Below are 27,674 nucleotides of genomic sequence, written 5' to 3'. Positions count from 1 at the left end.
AAAAACCTCAAACTGAGAATTGACAATGATGAGCAAACAGGTCAGAAACCACTTGGTTTTTTGACTGTTCCACCTGGTTTCATATAAAAGCATTTGAGGGATGCCTCTTTCAAAGGATGCATTGATCAGTTGTACAATAGCGCCAAAGATCTTGATGAGCAGCACTTGAAGTCAAATTACCACAAGGAAATTCTGCTGAGTCCAAAGATTTATCCTGGGTTTTGCTATGTGAGAACCATCTTTTAGGAATGGAGGATGGGCTGGTAGCCTCATATTTGTATGCATATTGGAAGGATGATGAGGGGCGTTTGAAAGATATATTGACAACAGATGCAGCCCTCATCCCTTCTAACGCTGTGACAGTTCCACTCAACTAAAGTTCCCTTTTGAAAAGCCGCCTTTCATTGAATCAAATTTCTTCAATTTCACTTACTAGAATATCATTGTCTTTTTCCATTTCAAAATTGCCTCTTACGAGATGGGCATCAAAATTCCTAGGAAGGGCATTCATCAACAAAATCAGAATTGGGAAATAAGCTTTAAGTGCCCGTTTGGCATTGCTTATTTGGGGTGATAAGTGATTTTTAAAAATTTTTGAAAAACCTAACCCGTTTGGTAAACTATAAGAAAATAACTTATTATTAAAAATTGCTGTGAGAGAAAGCTACAAGGGAAAGCATCTAATGATGTGCTTTTATTTTCTGATTATGCAAGAATCAGTTTCAAAGAGGCACTGAGATTAATGATTATGCATGAATCATTTTTTTTAATTATGCGGAAATCAATACTAACAACACTTTTAACAAAAAGTTTACCACACACCCAGCTGATTTCTCTCAACACAAATCTGACAACAATTATTTTTACAACACAACAATGCCAAACTGAGTGAAAGTTGTAATTTAAAGCATGCTTTCCTATATTTGGCAAGTCTTACATTGCAATTCACTTTTTTCTTTTTCTTGACGTCTGCAACCTTTTCCTTGATACCTGTTGACGCTACCACCACTCACAATGTTGCCCAAAAACACTAAACTGGTACTCGTACTCATTCACCACTCACACTTTGCATCCAAATTCCACACCATAATCGAAATTACAACTAGCTGCGAGAGATGGTGCTCAAAGTGACATGAAAAGGTTGCTTGGACACTTTGGTTAACTTAGGACTACTGAGAGCGATGATGCTTTGAACATTTCCATCAACAGACACCAATATTGAAATATTCGTCGATATTTCCTAAGATATCAATATTTACGTGCATCACAGGACTACTCTAATTAAAATCGGGCAGTGTCATGTAAGACGGACTAGACTCGTTCAATTGGACAACAATACAATATATATTGGAATAAACAAGCCCCATCCTCAGGGGTGGAGTGGAACTCTGATACAGAACACAGTCCTGACCAGACATGCCCCCACCAAGGTCCTGAACATATACCATTCATTCTTGTAAGTTGCAACTAGGTCAAGCATTGTGGTTTTGGTTTGATCGGACAAACATTGCGCATCAAAAGCAAAAGGGACTCTTGCTTTTGGGAAACTCATCTTTGAAACATCTAATTAAGGCATGAAAACAACCCACATTGTTGGCTACACAACTTAATTGGCAATTGGCAGCATAAGTGATACTCTCAACAAGTACAACCAATTGATATTGGGAAACGAGGCAGACTTTATACAGGCAACTCAACGCCTTTTGAAACAGCTGACAGTGGCTTTTACTACATACACATTCCTAGCGTGCACAATATTGGAGACACAATTGTTTATATCCGCACAACAGGTCACATCACCGAGAAGGGCTGGAGTCTTCAACCCCGGATCGACATACTGAGTCGACTCGTAATTACGCATGGACCATGTTGACACCCCATAGTGAAGGCCAGTGTTGAGCAAATATTTTAGACTAGTACATCAGCCAACCAAATTCTCTACAGTATTGTGCTGCCAGCACCAAATTACCATAACTGAACAGTTAATGACGACTCTTTTCAACAGATTAGGGCATTCTGCATTTCTATACTAGCTGTGAACTTTTAATATCAAATCCAATCTCATGCATAACCTTAGGGAAGCTATGTAACCCCTACCTGCTCTAATAATCCTAGAAAAAATACAAAGATATAAAAACTTGCTTGTTCCTTTAACATGGTAATCAAACCCTGTGGTTCCATGCTGCAAAAAGAAATGGCGTGCATAAGGATTGCCATCAGAGTTGGAAACAGGACAAGGAATTCTACATGAAAATGGTAAAGATAAAATAGCATCTTACCTGGCTTAGATGCTTAAAGAAGAACATCTAACTGGTTGCACAGACCATTTATGAGTCCCAACAAGTAGCTAAAGCCTCTATCCTGTAGTTAACAACCATCATCAGAAAATACCAACTCTACCAGCCACTGCTTGCTATTGGCTGGTTAAAGAAACACATGAGTGCAAATAATACAAGCTTCTGTGGCACCCTTTGCTAAAGACGCAGTATAGCTTCACCCTATAAAATTAAATACTAGAAGGAAAACAAAAAACCCAAAATACCAACATTCACCAATAGAAAAATCTTTCACCAACAAAAATTGGAAGTGAACACTGAAAATAACTTGACACCAAGCATGCTTCTAGGGATATGAAAACCATAATACGACCATGGGCACATACTTTCCAGAGAAAAAACTGCATTGCAAAAAGGAGCAGTTATTAGACATATAAGCATGACTTGCGCTGGCTAAGTAAAAGGAACTGATCTACTTCCCATTGTCCTTAAGAGACACTCGCCGAGGCACCCAATCTGTAGTAGATACGACACTTACCATCAGTTTAAAGACAACAATTATATGTTCAAGAAAAATCATCCTATTAATACACAACCAACATATAATCTCCCATATAACATCAAAGAAAGTAGAATAGCAAAAGTCCCACATGATATATTGAATATTCTCATGGTAACACGAAAATTCCAGCAAGAACCTTAATCAGCCTGGTCAAATAATCTGCTCATCTCTTTCTTCCACCACGCTCTCTTAATGAAAGACTAAGTGCTTCTCCTGCTCCAACATTGTAATACGCAAGCGACATATTGTCCTTGAGAAAACCAGGTTTTCCACTCAATTTCTGTTTGTTTGCAGGAAGCTGGATCTCCCCAGAAATTTTTTCTTTCAGACTCCCAACAGTTTCAGATAAGGACTGCACCGTAATCTCCAAAAGTTGTCCCTTCAGATTACCTTCATCAACATTGGGGACAGATACTGTGATGCGAACAGGTCCCTGCAACCAAAAAGATAATAAATAAAAAGGAATAATTTCTGTCAGGCTACCAACAATAATTATACAATCAGATTTCAATTACTAAAGAATTTACAGTGGAAAGACAAGGATATGCAGGGAATCCATACCGGATGCTGTGCCAGAAACTGATCTTCTGAAATAAGCATAGAATCATCAAGCTTCTGCCGCTTTGGCTCGGGTTCTTCTGGAAGCGGTGGAGGAGCTTCCTCAGGTGGTGGTGGTGGGGGCATCCCCTGAGGCAAAGGTGGTGGTGGCATCATTTGCATTGTAGGTGGAGGAACAGGAAGCATATAAGCTCGGGGAACTTGCATGGGTGTAAACTGCGAACCAGGTGGAGGTGGGACAGATGGATTCATAGACATTGATGGTGGCATAGGAGGTGGCCGATTCACCAAAAGGGATTGCTGTCCTGAACTCATGGGCATTGGAGGTCCAGGTGGTCGAACTGATTGATATTGGACAACTGATGGCCTCAGTGGAGGTACAGGGAGGCCACCACTAGATGGAGCAGAATACTGGGCTGTATTTGGAGGAACACGAGGTAGATTCAAGGCAAGACCTGGTGGTGGGGGTAGAGGGCGAACAGACGGCACACCAGGTCTTGGAGGAGGAGCTGCAGGACCAGGAAGATTCCTTGCATCATTGTTAAGAACATCATTCTGATCCTCTCCGTTGATATTCTGTGACATGGCTTGATTTGCTGTGCGACCAATGCTTCCAGTGTGACCATCCCATATGACCTGCTTTGGTTGCTCATCTTTCTTTTTTTCAATCTCAGCCTTGACAGCGTTAGAAACTTCTTCCTCTGTGGTACCAAAAATATCAGGACGGGTTCGTGCAAGGCCCACAATGTTTCTTGAGATTTCGTCATCCTGAGCGAGAGTAGTCTCCCGAATCTTGGCAAACATCCGTTCTTTTTGCTCTTTGTATTTTGGATCAATGAGAGAAATCCTCATGTGTTCAGACATCTCATTGATAGGGATAAGCTCTCCAGTGATTGGTGAAATGACATACTTTGTTGGGTCTCTTTCAGCAGGGATCCTGTCTTCAGGTCTCTTCCAGTTCTTCACAATTCTCATTGGTGGTTCTGGATCATCTGTCACCTTATTCTCATTCTTCTTTTCATCACCATTCTCTTCAATTCTGGCTGTCCTCAAGCCCTCTTCAACAAGCTGCATCTCTTCTACATCCATTTCCATTTCCACCTCCTTACCAGGCTCAACAATATCTTCTTCCATATCTGTGACCTTGCTTCTCCTTATAACCTCCTCAAGGGTCATTGGAGGAGGTAAATCCTCATCCTCATCATCTGCAAAGTCTATTGATTCAACCACAACAAAATCATGCCAATCAATCATAGCCATTTGCATCCTTTCCAGCTCAATCTCATCTTCTTCCTTCTGCCTTGCCTGCTCTTGTGAACGCTCCCACTCCAGCCGATGCACACACCGTTCAAGCACAGTTGTCATGTCTGCAATACTTTTCTTAAGCTTCTCTGTCAACCCCGTCGGAGGCATTAACACCTTTGAGTAAGCATCAGCCAGAGAAGTGAAAAGTGTAAACATACTATGGTTAGGTTTTAAAAAATGGAACTGGGGGTTATTCGTTTCCCTGTTTGTCAATCCTAACAAAAATGATTTCCCATTTCGAGCTACAAACTGGGCTGTGAGCTTTATAATATCCAACTCTTCCCCAGTAATCCCTTCAGGAAGCCGAACAGTATACTGCTCAGCTTCTGGTTTTTCTGGTGGTTCGGGCACTTTGCGCACCGATTTAAACTGAGCAGAGGGATCCAGCTTTGGTGTTCCTGTTTCACCATCTGCAGCTGGAGCTGGTGGGGCTGACTCAGGTATTGCAGAATCTTCAGGCTGCGAAGAAGGTTGCTGTCCAGAAGACTGATTCTGGGCACGGAACTCAGACAATCGATGCTGATAATACGCGTGGTAGGGATCTGAGGAAATCAAAAAGCTGAACTTTGCATTTCCGGTATTATTAGCTATGATCCTTTTCTCAAACTCCGGTCCGTTCTTTGCCACGAATTGGGAAGTTTTGTCAACAATATTTCTGATGTCTTGAGGAGGATAAATGATACCAATAGCCCTAGTATGTGTTGCAACGGAGTTGGCTTTGTTCTGCTCCTCATTCAATTGTTTCTCATCGTTATTAAGTTCAGTCACTTGGGATTCTGGAAGAGGCCCAAGGTCTCCATCAGAAGGAGGAGCCGGTAAGGGCAAAATGGAACCTATCATTTTCCTTTTACAAAAACAGACACTTACGTAACAATTCGCAAACTAAAGGGCATAAAAAAAAACAGCTTTTTGCTCATCCACAACCTGCACATATACAAATACATAAGACAACTTATAAAAGTATTGAGCTACTATTAAGTAGAGAAAAATCAATTCAGGCCGACCAGCAACAATTTCAAAGATGAATGTGATAAAGACGAGAACACTAACAGTCCTACTGAAAGCAAGTCAGCCAAATTGATTAACACGACTCCCAAAAACCAGCTTTCCAGCATTCTAAGGACATAATTTCACCACAAGCTCTACCTCTACATGGAAATATATACAAATCTTCAATTTCTAAGCAAATCGACGGAAAAGTCAATACTTTTTTTCTGAATCTAAAAATTATAGTACCAATTGAAAGAGAACCTCAAACCCAGATAGAATCCAAACATCAGAAACGAAAAAGAAACAAAAACTCATCTTTCAAAACAAAACAAAAAAGCCTAGTTCAAGAGATATTCGCACGCTAAATAAAGGTGCGAATCGAGATCCTCGTAGTTTTAAGAGTAACGAAATATTAGGGTTTAACGCAGAGAGAGAGAGAGAGAGAGAGAGAGAGAGAGAGAGAGAGAGAACCTTAGGGCTGTAATTAGATGATTGCACTTCTTCTAGGGTTTCAAAGTTCCCCCCACTGCGCAGAGAGAAGGAGAGATTGTGTGATGTATTTATTTAACTAACATACATTACATACACCGTCACGACCCCAATTTTCTGAAGAAAAAAAAAAATACCGTCTCTGAATTCCTTATTTGCCGTTCTTTTGTAGAGCGAAATTTAAGGGTTTTTAAATGAAATTTTTATTTATTATTATAGTTTCCTCTTCATTCAAAAATATATATTAAACACCAACATGGAGTGAAAAAAAGGCTTTTAGCTTATAGTTTAGACTATCGTTTATATTTTTTTTTAAAGGTATTTAGGTTCAATGGTCCCTGAGCTTTGACTCGATTCGCATTTTAGTCTCTCAATTTCTAAAATCGTTCCCATGATCCTTCAACTTCAGTTTCGTTATGACAAATAGTTCTGCCGTCAATTTTGTTAACTTTTTCTATTAAATTTGAGCATGTGCATGGCACATAGTGTATTATTGAGGGTCAAAATCAGAAAGTGCTTCACTCCAGGGATAAATTAAAAATATTTAGATGGTAAAAGGAATATTCATAAGGTTTTTTAGTTTTTAGTTTTTTTTTTTGGGTGAAATGAATATTCAGATGGTGGAAATTAAAATATAAAAAAAAGAGATCATTTTGCCCCTGCATTTAACGAAAAAGATAACAAAATTGACAGCATGACCATTTGCCATAACGAAACTGAAGTTGAAGGACCACGAGAACGATTTTGAAAATTGAGGGACAAAAATGCGAATCGGGTCAAAGTTTAAGGACCATTAGACCTAAAACCAAAAATATATATATATATATATATTTTTTTTTTTCATCCATAAGATTTAAATTACTGATCTCTAACAATAAAATGAGACTAATATGTGAGTGATAAATTTGGTTCCACAATGTTTGTGCTTTAACTAGAGTAGGAGTATGATTTGCAAATAAGTCTAAATGGTTTTAACTAATCTTAAGGCCATCTCCATTCATGAGGGCTAAATGCATCAGTGGACTACAATTTAGCTCTCCAAAATATTAATTTATAAAAAAATAATGTATGGCTAAATTTTTCCATCTCCAGTCATGCTTAGCTGTATTTTATGGCCCTTTATATTTTATTATTTTGAGAAAAACTATGGTGCAGCACTCATACAATCCACTACTATGTATTTTTTAAATTAATTAAACTACTATTTAGAGACAATATTCCAAATATGACATGTGTACGTTGATAAGCATTTAACTAGATTTATGATAAGAGTGTGGAAAATATTTGACCAAAAAAATAATATGAAAAGTTGTGAATATGTGATAAAATTTGTAAGAAATGTGGAATGAAATAAGTGTTAAATTTTTTGAAGAAATTTGGAGGTATTTATAGACATATTTTATTTATTTAAGGCCAACAATGGCTATTTTTTTTAAAATTGACACACTTTCCAAAAAGTTTTTTTTTAACAACAAATTTTAATACATTAAAAGCGTTAGAAGAAAAAAAAAAGTAACAGCTAGCTGACGTCAGCTTAATAGCAGCCCTTGGATGAATCTGTCTATTAATTTCCAATTGCATGAACTAATCTCGTGATCACGCCCACGCGTGATTCTTCCTCCTGTTAGGCAACACATGAGTAGGGCCCACAAAAAAAATTTGGCCTGGGCTACGGTTGGGTTATCTGTGGCCTGGTAGAAGGGCTAAAAGGTTAAATGTGGCCCTTAAAATTTTGCTCATAACTAGAGATGAGTTTTACACATTTTGGGGCTTACATTTGGCCTATAGCTCATTAGGGGTGGGCATTGGGACTTGAAAACCGGAACACTGAACCAGACCGGGTGGAAAAAAATGAAAAAAAAATTGGTTGACTGAAAAGTCAACAAACCGGCACCAAATAGGAACGAACCGATTCTTGTTCCGATTTCACATCTTACCAAACCAAATCGGACTGGATCAGACTAGTTGTGTATTATTTTATTTTATTTTTACAAAATTATTTAAATCCAATGCTACATTTTTAATCTCATAACTAATATTTCCCCAAGCCCAACTTCAAAACATCTCTCTTTTCTAGACCAAATATTTCTTTTTGTATAAAATTGACTCATTTGTTAATTTTCAAGTCCAAAAAATAAAATTTTAGTTCGAATTTGTATAAAAAAGAGAGTTAGTAACAAACAGGGCAAAATTGTAATTCTGCATTTTTAAGAGTTCCAAATTCCCTTTATACACCCTATCACGATCTCAAGTCCCAGTGCCAAGTGCCAATGATGATAAGGTTCTAAAGGAAAACATGTCCAGCATTTCCTCCTTTCGTATTTGTTGAGAGAGCAAACGAGAGATGGCAGAAGTTGGTCATTTGGTATCAGCAAGACTTATTACGCTTCCTACTATAAAGCCAGCAAACCCCAAACCCTCTAAATTGGTGCCTCATTCATTCAAAATCAGAGCTGCTTCAAAAAGAAACTCTCTCTCTCTGGTAATATGACCAACAAATATATGTAATTCTGAAACTCCATTTTTTCTTTCTTCTTGGTATTTTACTGTGATTTCCTTCATGATTTTCTTGCCTACAATATTATCTACAACTTCATCTCCTTTTGTGTACGTGTGTTGGCCACGTAATGTACATGATATTTTTCTACTTGGGCCCACAAATTAATGCAGAGCAACAAAAAGAACAGCAGAAGCCTGATCAAAATATCAACAGCAGATGGGAGATGGCATGGGAATTGGTGCTGTGATTACCTTCTCTCCCTCCATGACCTGCGTTTGGAAGATTTGATTGAAGATGAAAATGAAAAGGATGCACAAGTTTCAGTTAATCTCTGCGTCCAGAAGGTCACTCCTATTTTATATGACCTTTTAGTTGATTACTTCTAGTTACAACTTCCTCAGAACACATTATTTCATCATTATAGAAGTTGGAATTTTTTTTTTTTTTTTTTTTAATGCAATAAGTTTAAGTTAATGTCATCAAGAATCTTCAGATTCGTATCGCTGAGTAGTTAATTTATAACGTATCGTACCATGTTCTAAGTCGTTTGATGTGGTTGATTAATAGGGCAACGCTTTAGAGCATGTAAGTACATTAGGGATTTTTTTTCCCTCTCTTTTTGGCTGTCATGTATACGGATCGTTATATAAGCAAAACCAAACTCTGAAACGAACTGAATTTCATGCAGTTGAGTTTCTTTGTGCAGATTATGGTAGTAAGGAAGATAAAAGTGGTATTAATTAGCAGAGATTAATGTTAGGTATATATACTCAAGAACCCTAATTTTCCCCTGTGATAATTACCAGCATGCTAGCTTTGGCTTCTCTGTTGATGGAAAGATCATGACATCATTCACCAGAAAATGTAGCAACTGCTCTTCTCCATACTGCAGAAAGGTACTTTGTCTTTGCAGAAGTTTGAAACTTTGATGCTTTATCCAATCATAAATTCAATCCAGCTGATTTTATACACGTGCATTGTAACAGATCAACACACAATTTAATGTATGGGTTCTGTCATCAAGCAGAGACGAGCACACAATTCAACTGCCTGAGATCGGTGGTGACGATCCATCATTAAGTCTCTAAACTCTCTCCCTCTTGCTCTCTTTCACTCCCCAAGATAGTGCCTTAACACAGCTGCTTCAACAGGTAATCTATGTGAAGCCTGGAAATGAAGCTGAACTCGATTCACTGATACAGGACACGATACGGCTTGCCACCTCCATAAAAGTAAGAACTACTAAAGCAATACTTTTGAATGTAAAACCAACATGATGCAATACTTTTTCCTATACTAAATGATCGACAAACGAATGCGGGAAATTTTACTTTGCAGGATACTTGTTCAGAGCTGTGTGAGAAATCTTACCCAACTGTAGAGTGTAAGTTTTCTGTGACAACTTCAGAACTAGAAAATTAGCAATTAATTTAAGCAAGGCCAATTCCTAATACAATTCCGATTTGCAGATATTGGTGGACAAAGCACTGCTTCTATTGATAAGAGGTGGTCTAGACTCTTGGAGCTAAGGGATTTGCAATAATATGCATAAAATTGGAGGAATTGTTCTATCTACATCTATGGTGTGTTTATATCAGTGTAAATAGTATTTTGTAAAGACAATAAAGAGTTTTATGCCAATGAAATACATTGTTGCAAGTTTCAGTAATGCCTTTTCATTTTTCTGCAATTAAAAGAAAAGATTGTAAAGGTGATGCTCTCAACAGGTGTTGGATGGAACCAGAAGAAGAGAAGCCGAGTTCAAAATGAAGAATACAATGTGAAGGATATTTTATACAACATACTTCCTCATTTGAAGGCTGCCAATGGACTATTTGAGTCTTGATTTGTCAAGATTAACTTTGTTTGGGTCAACGTTAGAGCTTATGAGCATCTATTGTTGTTAATGGTCATTTTTTCTTGGAAGGTGTATAATGAGCAATGGGGAGTAGGGTTGACAATTTTAGACACGACATCGATACATAATTCAATAACGACATAAAACAATTGTATTTGTGTTGAGTAAAATCGTATAAAATGTCATCTCATGATAAACGTCGTGAAAATCCTATCATTTTCTTTGAGAAAATTTTAATTCAATTTGAGGATTAATAATCATGTTGTATTATTGTGGATCGAATTAGTGTAATACATAACATGACACTAGAAACCAAAATGCCATCATAAATTGAGTGTTGAGAGGAATTATTTGAATTTCCCTAGTTAATTATTATTTTTCTTCAATTTTTTATTATTTATTTTATCGATTGGGTAAAATTCAGCTTTGATCAAATCTGTGATAAATTAGACGCCTTTCCCAACTCCCTGCTCCCAATCTCTAGCCAATCTCCCGCCATCTCATTACCTACGACAGACAAGACCTGAGAAAATCAGAAATGGGGACGACGACGCTGGCGCCGGGACTGTCCCGGAAGCTGAAGAAGGTACTGGAATGTCGCACAGACACTCCCGATGTGCTTGCCTCACTCAACACCCTCTCTTCTTTCTATTCCGAAAATACCCCTCAGTCGCGGCGCAATCTCCGATCCACCATCGAGAAGCGAGGCCTCTCCATCAACCTCGAGTTCCTGGAGGCCTCCCAGGCGGCCCAAGAGGCCTTGGATCGCGTGGAGGACGAGGTCGGTGCCCTGGCCAGTAGCTGCGACAAGATCGCCGTGGCTCTCAGCAGCTGCACTGCTACCACCGGTGACATTATCGCCACCACCGAAAGGCTGAAGCAGGAGCTCAACGTGACCACCCAGAGGCAGCAGATCGTGTCTTGCTTCCTCCGGGATTACCAACTCTCGAATCAAGAGGTACCCATCAAGCCATATGTGTGGATAATTCATCTGTGTTGAGATTTACATCAATTTGATTTGTTTGTTTATGTGAGTTTTTGTAGATAAGTGCATTGAGGGAATTAGAACTGAACGAGAACTTCTTCAAGGCGCTTTCTCATGTTCAAGAAATTCATGCCAACTGTAAATTGCTCTTAAGAACACATCACCAGGTACTCTCTTCTCTCTCTCTCTCTCTCTCTCACACCTGAAAATTTTCTGAATCAAGGAAACTTAAAAGGTGATAGTATACTAACAACCCAATTTACCATTCACTTGCAGCGTGCAGGTCTCGAGCTCATGGATATGATGGCTGTCTACCAAGAAGGAGCCTACGAGCGCCTCTGCAGGTTTTTCTCTTCTACCATCTTCCTTAATATGCATATGTATAAGGAAATTTTCTCTTGTCAAACAGCTTGACATGTCATTGTTGGCAAAGTGTCAATATTTACCATTTATTAGGTGAATTCTTGTTTATATGTGTGACCCAGATTTACAGACTGACAATATAATATGATTCGATCTGGCAAGAGATCATTACCACTATGTATAGTGGTTGTTTCAATTTGTTGACACTAGTATTCTACTAGGATAAATAAAATATGGTATATTGGGTCTTTAATTAACCCCGTCTTCTAGGTGGGTTCAGGCGGAATGCAGAAGACTTGGTGACTCTGATAATCCTGAAGTTAGTGATCTTTTGAAAACAGCAGTTCGTTGCCTCAAGGAAAGACCTGTCCTTTTCAAGTATTGTGCAGAAGAGGTGATTCTCTATGCTAACCATTTCACCTGATTCACTTTCTACTACCTTGTTTATTGATTTTCCTGACCAATTTCTAGGTAGCAAATATGAGGCATAATGCATTGTTTAGGCGGTTCATCAGTGCTCTTACACGTGGAGGACCCGGTGGAATGCCTCGACCCATTGAAGTTCATGCTCATGATCCCTTACGATACGTTGGGGACATGCTAGGTTGGTTGCATCAGGTGTGAAAACAAAGGCCTATTGGTTGTGTTCCACTTCCATTTGTGAAGTATAATTCATCATCTGGCAATCGTAATTTCTTGCTCCCCTTGCAGGCCTTGGCATCTGAACGGGAACTTGTCTTTCTATTACTGGATCCAGATGCAGCGGTAGATACTGTTCCAGCCACAAACCAATTCTCCAGGAGCCCTGAAAGTGATTCTCGAAAGACAGAATCTGATTTGACATTTGTTATGGATAGAATTTTTGAAGGAGTTTGCCGGCCATTTAAAGTAAGAGTTGAACAAGTTTTGCAGTCTCAATCGAGTCTCATAATTTCATACAAACTCAGTAATACCCTGGAGTTCTACAGCCACACTGTAAGTGATGCCTTTCCTTATTCATCAATGGAACAAATTGTCCCACATGTTATTTGCTTTTCTTTTTCCTTTCCCCTGATCTATGGCTGTGTTTATTTGTAGATATCAGATTTTCTTGGGAGAGAAACAGCTTTATCTGATACATTGTGGACACTGAAGGATGCCGCTCAGAAAACTTTCTTTGACATTCTGAAAACCCGAGGGGAAAAGCTTTTGAGGTATCCTCCCCTTGTTGCTGTTGATCTTTCCCCTCCACCAGCAGTAAGGGAAGGAGTCTCTCTGCTGCTTGAAATAGTGGAGACGCATAACAGCATGATGCTTCCTACTTTAGGAAAAAATCCTGCGTTTGGTCCAGTCATATCTGCTTTACTCGATCCAATTATTAAGGTGTGTTGTGATGGGCATTTGGTTATGTAAATGGCATGCTTGGTAAGCTTGCTTCTAGTTTCATGATGGTCAAAACAACATTGAAATTAGTTTTTAAGCATGATTGAAGTTTCAACACTATGTCAGATTCCCATTAATTAAGGACAAACTACAAAGAACTTCACTTTGAGTGCTGTTGCGCCTATTGTTGTGAGTCCATATAATCCCACTACCAGATGCTCTCTATATTAGTAGCAATTTAAGTTAAACTTGTTGCAGAGTCAGACTGTGAAGTCATATCTGGAAACATCATATTGAGGACATTATTTCATTGTACCTCTTCCAGAATTCATGTTACAGATTTAATGGGACTTAAAACTGTGTTGATGCATTCCATGTGAAAATTAATATTTAACTTCAGTTTGAGAACAGAGGTAGTCTTCAGTTTATTTAAATGTTGAATAAATTCCATTACTTCAACCATTGCAGATTTGTGAGCAAGCAGCAGAGGCACACAAGTCCAAGGGCGCTGGCCACTCTTCAAGAAGAAGTAGGTTGAGTTCTGACTTAGGTCAATTTAGTAAATCACCAGTTGACGCACTTTTGTCCAACAGCAGTTCTGCCCCGTCATCTCAGGTTTTCTTTTCTCATTTATTTCCAAGCGTCTGATTTCAAAGTATCTTCACTCAATCAGAGGATATTGGGTCTTTCTGTTGCATTTTGTTGTAATTCTCGTGGCTTGCTGTTTCATTTTGTTGTAATTCTCATCAACTCTAGCGCATAGAATTATTCCTGGTGCCAAATTATGACAAATGTCAAGCTAGTTTCAAAGATTTTTGTGACCCACTTTAATATTCTGGCCAATTCCCTTATTCTTTAGTTGCGTAACTAAGTTTAAGGCTTATTAAAACTAAAATGTTTGAGCTTATCATTCTGCTTTACTATTCTTAAAAAACTTATCAAAAGGGGAAAAAGAAAACTAGAGTTTGTAAGTCTGATTCTACAGGTATTATTATGACTTTCCACAGGATTTGGTATGCAGAAAAACAAGTCCTCGGTACTACCAGCTATGACAAGGGAAATTGGTGTGATTTTTGAAAATAAAAGGCCCCTGTATTTAAAAATTATTAACTTTGATCTTGTGTTTCTCATGCGTAGTCTTCTTCATTGCTTTCGTACTAATGCCTTTTTAATGGATTGGTGCAGTCTAGTGGAACATCCTCTAAGATTTTCCTCATCAATTGCTTGTGTGCCATCCAACAACCATTGTCTGGGCATGAGGTTGCAGCGGAATATGTGAAGAACCTCGGGATGATGATAGATAGACACATGCAAGCACTTGTAGAAAATGAAGTTGATGCCATCCTTAGAAGATGCGGCTTGTCACAGAAAATTCCCTACTTCCGCAAGTCACTCAACAAAGAGACTGGCAATACCCCATTGGTAGAGATAGAGGACACTTCTCCCGCCTCTCTCTCTGAGTGTTTGAAGGCTTTCTTTGGGCTTGTTTTGGGAAGTGAGAGTTCCCTGCCTGAATTTGAGCAGATGCAGGTTCCAAAGTTGCGTTCTGAAGCATGTATCCAAGTGGCTAGATCGTTGGCCGAAGCATATGATCTTACATACCAGGCGATTATGGATCCCAAGAATGGCTACTCAGATCCTAAGTCACTGGCAAGGCATCCTCCAGACCAGATAAGGACCATTTTAGGAATATAAAGCACCAATTTCTTCTTCTTTTTCCCTCTTGCCTCCCATGTGTCTTAATCTTATAGATTTTCTTATTCTTTTTTGAACAGATTGTCAAACTCTTATTTCCAACAAATTAGTTTATTAATTGACTGTTTGATTTTCAAACTGTTAATATTCGTTAGCAAAAAGAAGAAACAGGTAAACGAGTTGTTCATTTGTGTTTTTCTTTGGTGAACGATGGATATGCGCGGAACACATTGATTACATTATGTGTGATATACTAGGGAATACTTTCTATATATATAAAATTTTAGTTCAAAATCTAAAATACTACCAAATAATATCAAGCATAACACAAAGAAAACATCTTATCATAAAAAAGTTATGCATCGCATAGCAAATGCCTAGAAAATTACTAAAAATCAAATATACAGAAGAAAGAAGGTAATGTTAAAAGTTTTTTCATAAAGAAAAAAATAACAAAGTATATTTTACAAAGATAACGGGTCAGTATCGTATGTCATGAATCTATCCCGACTTGTTAATGATCATGTTACTATCGTGTCAACCCGTTATGACCCAGTCGAATAAGGCTGAAACTAAGCACTGATTTTATCTTTTTGGGATATAGTTGAGATCTTTAATTTTCTTAAGGAAAAAAAAAAAAAGTCAGGATGCAAATTGAAAGTATGCTACAAGTTTAAGGGGGTGTTTTAGGGGTATAGCCTATTACATGATTCCTATTATTACACAACTCAAACATGGGAGCAATAATGGAAACTACTTTTTATTATAATAATTAGTAATTCAACATGGATGAGAGGCATTCGTTCCCATCTCGAATGAGTTTAGGCATAGTAGGCGTAAATTTCAAATCTGATTTAACAACTATTATAAATAGCACGTCAATTTACTTTTCCATAACTATGAACTAGAAGTTCTCTTCTTGCAGTGTGAAGACACTTTCTACAATCTGCGTCAGAAAGGTCTTGAGTGCATTCCAGCATATTAAAGATCTTAGTCTTGTTTATCGCTTTTCGAATTCCTTGAGCATATGACGGTCCAAGAACAGTGTGAGCAAATAATGCATTGAACAAGTCATCAACTTTAATTTGAATCAGTGGTGGATTATCAAAAAAATTGTGATTCGTACCCTAAATCCCGTTATTTGTATCAATTTTACCTAAGAAGTTTGAATCTGAATATTTTAAGAGGCAGCCTGCCATCCAAATTACAGCTCCTTTATTGAGCAGGCAACGCAAAGATTGCACTCTGATATTACTTGTTAATCAGTTGCCGAAATTTGATGGGGTGTATTTGAGTTGTCTCTGGTTATTACTCTATCTGGATCAATGGAAGGTTGAGCAAGTGTTTGCATTGGAGCAAAATGATGGAATAGAGTTGGTACTCTTTTTGATATGCCTCAAATTGGCCAACTCTGCCGGGTTATGCTTCACATGCAGCTCACTAAAGCAGTACTCAGAGTGTTCACACAAGCTTCAAGTGTGAGTTGTGAACGATTCAATTCAATGCCGTTCGGAACAGCAAGTCAATTTTTGCTCATTTCCACTGACAGGTTGCCGACTTTAAGAGCGTAGAACCTGTTGAGGGTTTAGGATTTATCTCTAGGGTCTAAAAAAGTGAAGAAACTGTCAACGATTTTTAGCTCTTGATTTTGGGATCATTCCAGCGGCAACGGATAAACCTGCATGCAAAATCGCTGTTGTTCAAACGGCAGACAAAGTTCTGGTGGTTGACCTTATGAGTGGAGAAATGACTTTTATATAACTTATTTAAGGCTTGGAGTTTAGGGTTTAGCTCTTGGGGCACGTTTTGGAGAAAAATAGGACGCCATTCGAATGAAACAGGTGTCAACAGTACGAAACTCATATAAGCAGACTTCATATGTGCGTGTGTTCCAAAACAAGCAGAAAAATCACAACACAGAAGCAGGCAGGGGCCATACCTTGCACAAACTAAACCCACCAAACTGGCCTCAATAAATAAAGGGCATTATGGAAACACTAGAACATGACAGAAACACTGATACAGAAACTCTAATGAAAACGAATTGCAAATAACAACAGCTGAAACCACATAACCCCAAACATCATAACCAAGAAGTACAAGATACATTCCATTGTCTGCAGACGCACGTACTCAGAGAAGAAACTGAATATTCCATCCAGCAGCTCTACAGTTTACATCCCTTGCCAAAGCATGCTGAAATTACTCCCCAGTTCTACATTCACAGCAAGGAATTCGCTGATATTTTTTCGAAATGTGGTAGATTAGTCAAGGCCAAACCATCCAGATCAAGTTGGCAGCAAAGTAATTTGAAGTAATGAAACAAATCATCATGTGCATCCAAGGAACCTGACTGACAATTGGCATGATTCTAGAACTACCCTTTTAATAAGGCTGCTTGACAGCATAAAGATATACCATTGAGAGAAGCAAGATTGACAACAGGTTTCACTAGACATCAGTTGTTAAGTAACACAGGATTTCAAAGTTCGGAGAATACTAAATCCAACTAGTGTCACCGGGTTGCACTAAGTTCCTCGTCTGAGATTAAAGGGAGAGAGAAAAATTGTTAGCTCAATCTATATCTACCAAAGCCCTTCTTACAGACAATATGATCAAACACTCATTCATCAGCAATGTAAAATTAAGAGGACTGTAGCACCGAGAGAAGAAAAAGCGTGTTATCATACGCAATAATCTATTTAGACTCTGCAATTTAAGCTTGCTCACCCGAGAGATGTGTTTGATTTTGCAAGCTTTTGTCAAAGCAAGTGATGCCAAGTAGATCTTTAAACAATGTGGACTTCGTGGTCTTTCACACTTCTTTGCTTAGACACATGGTGCAGTGCTTGTTTCGTTCAAGATGTCATCCACGCAACACTTTTTTTCTTCTTCTTTCGGGAATGCATTTTACTTGCAAAAGCCCCAAAATTATGTCCAGTCTGACAATACTGTCAAACACAGGTTTGGTTCACAGTGGAAAAGACAGAAAGTGAAAGTTGAACATAAATCCACATGCATCATGAGCTGGTAAATTACCTGAGGCACAAACATCCATCCAGTTTTTCCAATACATCCTTCAACAGCAGCGATATCATGGTTGAAAGCCACTGTGCAGCAGGCTTCTGTAGCTAAGCAATAAACTCCAATTGAGAGGACAAAAGACATAAATAAACAAATACAGAACTGAAACAATATAGAGGGTTACCTTTTCATCTTCATTACGCCAGAAAAATGAAAAAAATTAAATGGCGGAAAACCACCATTAACATTGCTTCCAATTTTCATGCTTCAACTTCCACCAGCTGAACTCTTTGTGTTTGACGGTATTCTGTTGCAAGCCAAAATTTATACTTATGGCATAATTGTCCAGAGAGGTAAAAAAAAACAATTCATGTAAAAGTGTTGCCTGTCAACAAACTGATAATCTTTTTTTTTTTTGGTTGGGTACAAAGGAGGAGGGGTAGGTTTGAACTATAGTATTGTCCTAAATTTCATTGTTTTCTATTTTCGGCAACTAATTGAGAACTTTCTGGTTTTTGTGCATTTTTCTTCTGACTAAAACTTTGCAGCTGATGCCAGAATGTGTGAAATTGCACAGCTTAAAGGAAGGCATAGTTACCAGAAAACACTACATAGACACATGAAACATATTTATGGGTGCTAAAAAAAGCGGAAGACTAATATAATGTCATTCATATTATGGATTGGGTATATTCACAGAAAGATTGCTGCAAAACAATATAATGCCTTTCCAAAACTTGCAAATCGAATGGCATAACACAAAGAGATAATAAATAAACAGAGCACACATACATACCACCCAAGTGATAAACAATTATCTAAATTGAAAGGATAGGAAAACTTTCAAAGAGCCAAAAAATATACCTGCATTTGCATGCATGATGCCTTGCCTGGTCCCTCATTGACAGGGAAGAAAGCACCTACATCACTTAGGTGGCCAGCGTTCTGAGTTCTACTAATTGGCCCTGCCAAAATTGGAAACTATTTCCTTTGCTAATTGACTAGCTTCTCGTATTTCCCCTCTTGAACAGAGTGTAGCAATTTGCTTATAGCAATAGTCAAAGTCATCAAATTTAGACCTTTTCCCTTTATTATCGTAATTTTCTGCCACATTCTTTACATCCCTCATACCAGAAAATTGGATATCCATATCCGCATCGGTAGAGGTTACAGACGTTGAAGCAACTGTACCATAAGCCTCCCTGTAATAAGGATTGTGTAGTTTATGAGATTGATTGCAGGCATTAGGTGAACTCCGAACAGGAAAAAATATGGACCCAATTTCGTTGAGGAGAGTAATTGATTCTTGGACACTGCCTTGCTCACATAATGAAACAAGCAAACCTTCCAATGAATCTGTTTCAACCTCCACATCAACTCTATTTATTAGCTCCACAACAGATTGTGACTGAAGCATTTCCCTCAAGATGGTTCTGGCTTCTTCCATCCTTCCCTTGGCACATAAACCTCTTATCAAATATAAGAAACCCAAAAAATCAGGTGATGTACCTTTACTCTTGAGCTCAATAAAGAATTCAAGAGCACCTTCCATATCACCCTTTAGACAAAACCCATTGATTATAATACTAACAGTGAATTCATCAGGCCTGAGGGTTTTTAAGTCAAATTCATAAAGAAGCTTCAACGCATCCTCCATATGTCCAGTTTTGCAATAACCATCAATAATTGAGTTATATATATGTGTATTTGGTTTCAAGCCTTTGAGGACCATCCTCTCAAATAACTGCTTGGCATCCAGAAGAAAGCCCTCTCTATGTAAAGCATCAATCAATGTAGCATATGTGATTTCTGAGGGAACCAAATTAATTTTCTCCAACGAATCAAATAGCCGAAACGCTTCTACAAGGTGGCCTTGGCGGCACAATCCGTTTAAAACTGAATTATAGCAGATGATATTAAGGGTAACCCCTTTATTTTTAGCAAAACAACATAGATCTAATGCCTCACTGATATATCCTACTTTACAAAGGCCATCAACCATAAGCGAATAGTGAAACGCATCCAGAACAGGTACACCATCTTCAGCCACCATGACAAGTTTATATGCATCCAAAACTCTACCATTCTTTATAAGTGTCTTAAAAAGAGAAACAGGCAAAGTGGCCGTTGCAGGCTTGTCCTTCATTTTGTTTAGAAACCGGAGAGCATCATCGACACCCTTCAGACATATGTAGTAAGCTAGAATCTTACTTACCTTAGGTTCAACTAGGCCATATTCTTTCACAAAGATGTTAAAAAAAGACTGAGTTAGCCACTCTTTCCCATCACTAATTAGACCTTTTAAAATTGAATAGTAAGTTTTGCTTGTGGCAACTGACCCTTTCCTCCTCATCGCCAAAAACACTTCACATGCAGCCTCAGGAAAACCTCTCTTGCACAAGAAACTGATAGCATCATTGCTTATAACATCATACACTTCTGTCCTCAAATTCTCTGTTCTTTGAACCAAACATAAAACTCCAGCTGCACTTTTTTCTTCAAGAATTGCCTTCAACAGAATTTTGTAGATACCTAAATCCAAACCTAAATCTTTCCCATTGAGTTCAATAAATACCTCCGTGGCCATATCTACCATTCCCTGCTTACAGAGCCAACTGATAATACAATTATAACATGCAACTGAGGAAACTGGTGTCCTTCTGAACTCGTCAAATATCTCCAGTGCCTCATCCATTCTACCTACTTTACAGTACCCATCAATCATTGTACAATATGTAATGGAATCCGCAACCAACTCCTTTTCTGGCATTCCCTTGTACAGCATATAAGCATCCTCAAATGCCCCCACCATGAACAGTGATTTAATAACTATGTTACACATAACAACATCCATAGAGACTCCAGCTTCCTCCAATCTCCTCTTTGTTTCCATAATCCCTGTGATATTTTCTTCCTCAATGTAGCCATGTAGCAATGTACTATATGTAATTGTATCTCCAAGTATTCCCTTCGAGATCTTATCAGCCTCTGATGTCCTCCCGAATTTGCATAATCCATTAATTACAGTGTTGTATGTGACAATGCTCGGATTAATCTCCCTCTTTTCCATGTTATGTAGGAGCTGAAAAACACCATCAAGATCCCCTCTCATGCAAGACCCGTTAATTAAAGTTGCATACATAAATTCATCAACTTCAATTCCCAAATCTTCAACCATCTTGAAAATAGCAAATGCCTCCTCCAATTTTCCTTTCTTGCAAAATCCCAACATGATGGCAGTATATGTAATCAAATTGGGTTCTAATCCACCTTTCCTCATCTTTATCAGAAAACCAAGTGCCTTTTCTACATCTCCTAGCTTGGAAAACCCATCTATCATTATAGTATAGCTAATTGTATCTGATCTTATGCCTTTATCCACCATCTGTCTATTCTTCTGAAATACCTCCATTAGAGCACCTTCTGAAATATAACCACAAATCCAACTACTATAGAAAACAACATCAAATGCCAATTCTTCCTTCTCTATCCTACAAACCAAATCACAAACTTCATTAACTCTTCCCAATTTACAAAGAGCACCCACAAGTGCTGTATAAGTCACAATATTAGGCTGTAAAGCTCCCGAATTTACAGCATTCTCGAAAAATTTAACCGCAATTTCTGGCTTCCCAATCTTACAAAACCCAGAAATTACTGAACTACAAACAAAATTATCAAAGGGGTACTTAACTTTATCATCAGTCATCAACTCCAGGACCTCAATAGCCTTGCTCATATCACCTTGATAGCTAAGTCTATGAATTAATGAGAAAAAAGTGAAAGAAGAAGGAAAAATACCATAGTTGATCAAGCAATCCCGTAATACCAATAAAGCTTTCTCCGGGTCTTTCCGGTTTATACATAGGCCTTGAATTAGAGAGTCCCAAACGCGATTACTCTGAAATTTTGAAGTTTCGGCCATCTGGGTCCTCATGAAATGCTCCGCCTCTTCATATTTGTGCGATTTTAGGAGAGCCCATGTGAGAATTGAGCGAGTCTGGGAGTTGCCTTTAATTCGGTTGGAGTCCATTTGAGAGAAGAAATGGATGACTGTGTTGAACCTGCGGGTTTGAGAAAGGAAGAGAAGGAATTGGATGATGGATTTGAGTGTGGGAGTGAAGCCGCTTTTGAGTAAAGTTTGAATAGGTGGGAGTTCTGGAAGACTGTTACGATAAGAAGAAGAAGACGACGAAGAAGAAGAAGAGAAGCATCGGCTGAGTTTAGTGTGGAAGAGAGTAGAGAACAACATTATCATAGTTTAGTGGATTTTTTTTTGAATTTGGGGAACGTTGTGGCTGCTGCTTCTGCTACTCCCCTCAAATGTTGAGTGGGAGTTTCTTTTTAAACGCAGACCAAATGTGCCGGAGTTGGTATAATTCATCAGGTGAATATGCCAGGGCAGGCATTGGTATGGTCTGTATTTGGGCCAAAATGGCACTTCTTTTTTCATTACACCCAATTCATGTTTTCGTGAATGACTTCCAACACCAAAGGAATAGTATTATTTTGTTATTTTTAATTAATAAAATTATGACATACGTGATAATACTTCTATGTGATATAACATTATTGATTGGAGATAGTAAAATAGTGTTATTCCCCTTATAACTAAGTTTTTCTCCCTCAACACCCATCAAAATTTTCTTTCAGTAAAATTATATTTATACTCATTTGCAAAATTACTACACTTAGTTGAATGGTTTTTATTTACAAACTAGCTTCATCACACACACGACAATTTTATTCATTTGTGAAATTAGTACACTAAGTTGAATGATTTTTATTTAATATATCATAGATTTGTGTGTGTTTAAATTGATTGAACGGATGGAATCGATACAATATTAACTCAAGAAAAACTATAGACTCAATTAGAAGTCCAAAAATAAATATTTTGACCAGTACCTATCCATCTAATTCCTTTTAGAAGGATATGTCTTACCTTCTAAATTTCTTAATAGTTGATAATTTTGAGGAGGGAAAATGTAGGATTTGGTGTGAAAATTTTTTAGCTTCATGAATCATGACACATGCAACGTATAAATACACTTTGTAATTTTTTTTACTTTGTAATTTTTGCAGTGAACAATAGCCGCACAACTCATAAATATATGATTACAACACGTGAGACATGAGTTATGTAATGATAGAAATAGAACGAAAGGTGTATGAAATATGGGATAGAATCGGAAATTTCTTTTAAATTTGTATGAGCCTAAATCTCTAAAATTTTAAAGTTAGGCCCAATCTCAACTTGGGTAACAGCCAGCTAGGCCCGTGGACTCGCTCTTCGAAATTACATTTTATCCCACCACCAGCATTTCCCACTGTTTTCCCAGCTCCTCCCAAACCCCAGAAATTGGAAGAAAAAAAACAGAACAAAAATATGAGTAACACAAGCCTTGGTCTGTCCCCAAATTCGTTAATTCAGTTGAAAATCCCACCCAAATTTCGCGCCAGAAATTGCCGCACGAATTTCTCAGCAGTCTCAGCTCGTCTTGACAATTCCAAAAGCAGCTCAGCAGAACCACAACTCAATCTCTCCGTCCTCCGCTTCACACTAGGTATCTCTCTCTCTCTCTCTCTCTCTCTCTCTCTCTCTCTCTCTGAGATTGAGATTTTGAATGATGGGTTATTGGACGGTGCAGGAATACCTGGGCTTGACGAATCCTACTTACCCAGATGGATTGGATATGGGTTTGGTTCGCTTTTGATTTTGAACCATTTTGCTGGTTCCATTTCACCCGCCAGCACAACCCCGGCTCAGCTTGTAAGCGACCAAAACCATCTTCTACTGTGTTATATTTGCTTCACTTTTTGTTGGCTTTGTGTTAATGTTTGTGGGTTCGTTTGGTTTTCGGCTTTCTCAATTAGAGAACAGAGGCTTTGGGTCTATCTTTGGCTGCATTTTCCATAGCACTTCCCTATCTGGGAAGATTTCTCAAGGTAATTTTCAAGGCACTTAAAAAAACTCCAATATATTAATTAGAGGTCAATGGCATTGTTTTTCAATCTGAAAAAACTCATAAAAATGCAAAGTGCAGCTTAAATTCGTAAACCCATTAAGGTGAAGTTTGAATTGTAAGCCTCTTCTGTGGTGCAAAAAATATAAACTATTCAAGAACCCTTCACTGTCAATGACATCGATATTAGATAGGGTGGCAGGCAGGTATAAAATGTCTGCTCAGCATTTTTGTAAGCCTGATTATGTGGAATTATATTGCAGGGTGCTACTCCAATGGATCAAACTAGCATCCCACAAGGGTGTGAGCAAATATTTGTGATATCGCAAAATGTCTCAAATACTCAGAAGGAGGACTTGGCTTGGGCTACGTACATCTTGTTGCGCAATACAAACACCATAGCCGTGGTACTAGCAGGTTTTTATTACATATTGGCACTAGACAGTAGAAATTTTTTGCTGGCGATGAGAGTGAGAAGAAAAATCCATTTTAATTTGGATGACAATGCAAATTTTGTTTTATTAGGTCAGAATCCAATTGAAAAAAAGAAGTTATGTTCTTATATTTTGGATATTTTGTTATAAGCTTTTCAAAAGTGGTTGTTGGTAATATTTCAGATAATATCAATTCGAAATGAATTATGCGTGCGCGGCTACTGGAACATACCAGATGATGTATTAAAAACCAATGTACTTGCTTGGTTTGAGAAACAGATTGAAAGCATTGGCCTTTCTGACGTGAAGGAAACCCTATACCTTTCTCAGATTGAAGGTAGCTATAACTTGATGTCTTCAGCTCCGTTTCTGAAAATGATTGCTTTTACTTGGAATAGTATGAAATTTTTGATTGTCTCTGTTTCAGATTCTGGACTTTGGGAGATGCTACCACAAGGGACTCGTTCTCTCCTTGTACAACCGATTGTGCAAGTTCTGCCCTCAAGTGACAATGAGATTCAAAAAAGTGAAGGATTTGTCTTGTTGGCTTCAAGCATGAGGTATGCATATAGTGATAAAGATAAAGCCTGGATCGGAGCTATTGCAAACAAATTTAAAGGTAAGCGATAAAAGATAGAGCCTGTATAGGAGCTCTCACAAAAAACAAATAGAAAACTAAAAATAGAAGAAGAAGAAGAAGAAGAAGAAGAAACCCGGAGGTAAAAGCGTATGTGCAGCTTTGTAAAGAATTGAACTTTTTATTATAAGGCAGCTTTTTTCGCTCAATATGTTTTTGCTGATGCATTTGAAATTTCGAAACAGGCATTAGTTTCGTAGATTGTCAATTGGCTCTCTTGGGATTCATATAAGATTAGCATGAGAACAAGTGCATAATGCTTCCCTGAAATGCTAACTACAGTAAAAGAATAAGCCATTTGAAGCAAATATAAACTTTTATGAAGCAAATGTCTGGTAAAATGATCGTAAAAAGGCATATGAATTATGTGAATGTCTCCAATACAAGAAGCAGATAGGAAGACATTTGCAGCTTCAAGATATAGGAATGGCAAATATTACTCGGCCCATAGGAATATGGCCTTTGGTTGTGTTTTCTCCTATGTGTTTGGTTGTTTTTATGGGTTGGCTTTGTTTGGTCGTCTTTTGTTGCCTGTTTTTTTCCTTTGAGACTTGAGTGCAAGTAAAAAGTTGCAGAAAAGCAAGCAATCTAAACTGAACCATGAGAAAAGAAGTGACCAAAACTCTTCTTACTTTGGCCAGCAACTGTTTTGCTTAACGAATCCAAACAACTTAGTTGGATCAGTTTTGTGATGCTCATATGATAATGAGATGTCTTTACTTCTTCGTTTCTTGATTTTTTTTTTTTCCGGTAAATACTACGAGGTGTCCCCACATCCGAAGAATGGGATTAATCCCCGCTCAGGATTCGGCTTACTCCTGGCCACAAAGTGCTTCCAACGTTTATTTCTTCCTTTCTTATTTGATATATGCTAATGGTTGGCAAATCATTAAATTTATAATTTATTAACGATTAACAGTCGCTCGTGAATGCGCAGAGTCAACCCTACTTTCCAAGTCATCATTTATCATACTCACTCAACCACTAAAGTCTCACCAACATGTTGCCCCATACAATCACTCAAGGGGGCTCCCACCATCTGACACTCAAACCATAATCAGTCACAATCTACAATGCAATTATTTTGACTATTTCAGAAAATGAATCACAGTGCAACCCTAATTTGAAAAGAATTACTTGTGACATTATCCCAATTGGCAGTTGAACCAAATTTGAGTTAAAACTTTGATATCAAAGAAATTGTGCCACTTCAAAGATGGAAAGCACAACATGACCTTATCAACATCAAGAAAAGGTTGGTTTGAAATTGAACCCTATATCTTGGTTTCTGATCTGATGCAAGTCACTAATTATTTTATATTGTAAAACTCCCCTCACACGTGGATCTATTTTCATCACTAAACACTACTACAAAAATGTAAAAGTATAATAATAATTATACGACGTAACATCTAAAAATTATCGTGGTGTTTTAAAGCGACCATTGATCATGATAGTAGGGAGATGCACTATAAAAAGTAACTTCTGTTGGGTTGATTTTAAACGGCACGATAATTGTCAAGAAAGAATCCTTGTACGTCTAAAATACGTTTTTAGAAAAATGTCACTTAGTGTTTTCTCTCTCTTCCCAAATTTTCACAACCCCTAAAAAAATCTGAGCTCCCTCGCTTCGTGCACTCTGTGAAAGAACATTTGTTGGAGCGTAAAATTTCATGACCTCCAACAAGTAATCAATGTTGAGAAGCATGTCACTGTCTTCGCTTGCCATCAATGAGGGAGGAGGGAGGTACATGCAAGAAAATACTTTGACGCGTAAGTCAGTAGGAACATAAGAAGATTGCAGTAGAATTTAGAATAATATTGGGCCTTTTTTCCCTCTGTGTTGATGGATTAATTGGCCTTTATAGGAATTCGAGTCTTAGGCTTTAAATTCCAGGTTCTATGATTTTCATTATGATCCACAATCACTCCATCATGGGCATAGTAGTGAGGGATAAGGCATAGAACATGTTTGTCTTGGTAGGTCTTCACCATCAAGTCCCATAAATGCCATGATTTCATTTATGTGTGTTTAAAAAATAGAAAATTGGAAAAACATGTTTTTTTATTTTAATTATAGCTCTATTTTCCAAGTTTAGAGTGCTAGTGGAATAATTTCTTGAGGAGTAATTTTTACTCTCATATCAAAGCCTATAAACTATGATGCACCGATACTCCGATACTCGTATATGATACGCACATAGACTATAAATTTTACTCCGATACTCGTATATGATACGCACATAGACTATAAATTTGTTTTATTGTAGCAAAATTGGTTTGGCACTCATCTCAAATGTTATAACACATACTGAGCTCGACTTTTGGGTGAGCTCAACGAAAAGCCGTAGACATGTTGGTCCATAAACTGCTTTTTTAATAATAATAATAAAAAGATTATTTCCCAATAATTGTGTTAATTTGGAACCTTTGGGTTTAGTGGCAAGTCCTCCTCTTCAACATTAAGAAATGAGTTTATGGATCATCCAATCTCTTTTCGTGTAGTGCTAGTCCAGTTGGACGTGACATCTCCACTGACTTTTCAAGTAAATGATGCTTGTTTGATTAATTAGGGGAAAATAATCAAGTTAATCTTTAATTATGTGACGTCAAATGAGGGTGCAACACGTCGCATTATGCAGATATAGAAGCAAATGGGTCCTTCTAAAT

At 37.8% G+C, this 27,674-nt stretch overlaps 5 protein-coding genes across 11 annotated transcripts; 3 read left to right on the top strand and 2 right to left on the bottom strand.

The window, feature by feature from the left end:
* Positions 1 to 1,553: 1,553 nt before the first annotated feature.
* Positions 1,554 to 6,292, bottom strand: LOC117628181 (probable splicing factor 3A subunit 1). 6 transcript variants are annotated; one of them, XR_004585920.1, is made up of 6 exons: positions 6,163 to 6,292; positions 3,400 to 5,625; positions 2,975 to 3,271; positions 2,576 to 2,792; positions 2,280 to 2,361; positions 1,554 to 2,182 (listed from the first exon to the last, which is right to left on the bottom strand). XR_004585920.1 is itself a non-coding variant. In XM_034360581.1 (4 exons), the coding sequence occupies exons 2-3, from the start codon at positions 5,539 to 5,541 to the stop codon at positions 3,002 to 3,004; spliced, it is 2,412 nt and encodes an 803-aa protein (XP_034216472.1). In that variant the 5' UTR covers positions 5,542 to 5,625; positions 6,163 to 6,292; the 3' UTR covers positions 2,381 to 2,792; positions 2,975 to 3,001. The 6 variants fall into 6 exon arrangements, 1 of the variants encoding a protein (XP_034216472.1); XR_004585921.1 differs by lacking the exon at positions 2,576 to 2,792; XR_004585923.1 differs by lacking the exon at positions 2,576 to 2,792 and having other exon boundaries at positions 2,280 to 2,356.
* A 2,163-nt stretch (positions 6,293 to 8,455) lies between these two features.
* Positions 8,456 to 10,646, top strand: LOC117614377 (large ribosomal RNA subunit accumulation protein YCED homolog 2, chloroplastic). The gene is made up of 8 exons (XM_034343174.1): positions 8,456 to 8,662; positions 8,851 to 9,024; positions 9,487 to 9,576; positions 9,667 to 9,756; positions 9,832 to 9,912; positions 10,019 to 10,064; positions 10,150 to 10,263; positions 10,408 to 10,646. The coding sequence occupies exons 1-7, from the start codon at positions 8,525 to 8,527 to the stop codon at positions 10,221 to 10,223; spliced, it is 693 nt and encodes a 230-aa protein (XP_034199065.1). The 5' UTR covers positions 8,456 to 8,524; the 3' UTR covers positions 10,224 to 10,263; positions 10,408 to 10,646.
* A 192-nt stretch (positions 10,647 to 10,838) lies between these two features.
* On the top strand, positions 10,839 to 15,088 carry LOC117615928 (conserved oligomeric Golgi complex subunit 6). The gene is made up of 9 exons (XM_034345112.1): positions 10,839 to 11,496; positions 11,583 to 11,690; positions 11,800 to 11,867; positions 12,157 to 12,280; positions 12,358 to 12,504; positions 12,598 to 12,861; positions 12,964 to 13,248; positions 13,717 to 13,863; positions 14,434 to 15,088. The coding sequence occupies exons 1-9, from the start codon at positions 11,077 to 11,079 to the stop codon at positions 14,941 to 14,943; spliced, it is 2,073 nt and encodes a 690-aa protein (XP_034201003.1). The 5' UTR covers positions 10,839 to 11,076; the 3' UTR covers positions 14,944 to 15,088.
* Positions 15,089 to 16,824: 1,736 nt separating this feature from the next.
* On the bottom strand, positions 16,825 to 22,370 carry LOC117616557 (pentatricopeptide repeat-containing protein At5g57250, mitochondrial). Of its 2 annotated transcripts, none has more exons than XM_034345908.1 (5): positions 18,832 to 22,370; positions 18,152 to 18,274; positions 17,983 to 18,074; positions 17,674 to 17,894; positions 16,825 to 17,484 (listed from the first exon to the last, which is right to left on the bottom strand). In XM_034345908.1, exon 1 carries the CDS (start codon positions 22,223 to 22,225, stop codon positions 18,923 to 18,925), a length of 3,303 nt encoding a protein of 1,100 aa, XP_034201799.1. In that variant the 5' UTR covers positions 22,226 to 22,370; the 3' UTR covers positions 16,825 to 17,484; positions 17,674 to 17,894; positions 17,983 to 18,074; positions 18,152 to 18,274; positions 18,832 to 18,922. The 2 variants fall into 2 exon arrangements, with proteins under 2 accessions (XP_034201799.1, XP_034201800.1); XM_034345909.1 differs by having other exon boundaries at positions 17,983 to 18,068.
* An 899-nt stretch (positions 22,371 to 23,269) lies between these two features.
* Positions 23,270 to 25,274, top strand: LOC117614888 (protein COFACTOR ASSEMBLY OF COMPLEX C SUBUNIT B CCB2, chloroplastic). Its single transcript, XM_034343813.1, has 6 exons — positions 23,270 to 23,534; positions 23,619 to 23,740; positions 23,845 to 23,916; positions 24,197 to 24,340; positions 24,551 to 24,704; positions 24,795 to 25,274. Exons 1-6 carry the CDS (start codon positions 23,357 to 23,359, stop codon positions 24,995 to 24,997), a joined length of 873 nt encoding a protein of 290 aa, XP_034199704.1. The 5' UTR covers positions 23,270 to 23,356; the 3' UTR covers positions 24,998 to 25,274.
* The last annotated feature ends 2,400 nt before the right edge of the window (positions 25,275 to 27,674 follow it).

This window comes from Prunus dulcis, chromosome 1, assembly GCF_902201215.1.
Source record: "Prunus dulcis chromosome 1, ALMONDv2, whole genome shotgun sequence".
In the NCBI taxonomy this organism is placed as follows: Eukaryota; Viridiplantae; Streptophyta; class Magnoliopsida; order Rosales; family Rosaceae; genus Prunus; species Prunus dulcis.
Note: the sequence above shows the minus strand (reverse complement) of the source record. Positions and strands in the feature narration are given on the sequence as shown.

Coding starts and splice junctions, on each gene's coding strand:
- LOC117628181 (XM_034360581.1), bottom strand. CDS start 5,541: ATGATAGGTTCCATTTTGCCCTTACCGGCTCCTCCTTCTGATGGAGAC. Junction 3,272..3,399: donor AGTTTCTGGCACAGCATCCG/GTATGGATTCCC, acceptor TTTTGGTTGCAG/GGACCTGTTCGCATCACAGT.
- LOC117614377 (XM_034343174.1), top strand. CDS start 8,525: ATGGCAGAAGTTGGTCATTTGGTATCAGCAAGACTTATTACGCTTCCT. Junction 8,663..8,850: donor AAAGAAACTCTCTCTCTCTG/GTAATATGACCA, acceptor AAATTAATGCAG/AGCAACAAAAAGAACAGCAG. Junction 9,757..9,831: donor TCGGTGGTGACGATCCATCA/TTAAGTCTCTAA, acceptor CTGCTTCAACAG/GTAATCTATGTGAAGCCTGG.
- LOC117615928 (XM_034345112.1), top strand. CDS start 11,077: ATGGGGACGACGACGCTGGCGCCGGGACTGTCCCGGAAGCTGAAGAAG. Junction 11,497..11,582: donor ACCAACTCTCGAATCAAGAG/GTACCCATCAAG, acceptor GAGTTTTTGTAG/ATAAGTGCATTGAGGGAATT. Junction 11,868..12,156: donor GCCTACGAGCGCCTCTGCAG/GTTTTTCTCTTC, acceptor CCCGTCTTCTAG/GTGGGTTCAGGCGGAATGCA.
- LOC117616557 (XM_034345908.1), bottom strand. CDS start 22,225: ATGATAATGTTGTTCTCTACTCTCTTCCACACTAAACTCAGCCGATGC.
- LOC117614888 (XM_034343813.1), top strand. CDS start 23,357: ATGAGTAACACAAGCCTTGGTCTGTCCCCAAATTCGTTAATTCAGTTG. Junction 23,535..23,618: donor CGTCCTCCGCTTCACACTAG/GTATCTCTCTCT, acceptor TGGACGGTGCAG/GAATACCTGGGCTTGACGAA. Junction 23,741..23,844: donor GCACAACCCCGGCTCAGCTT/GTAAGCGACCAA, acceptor TTTCTCAATTAG/AGAACAGAGGCTTTGGGTCT.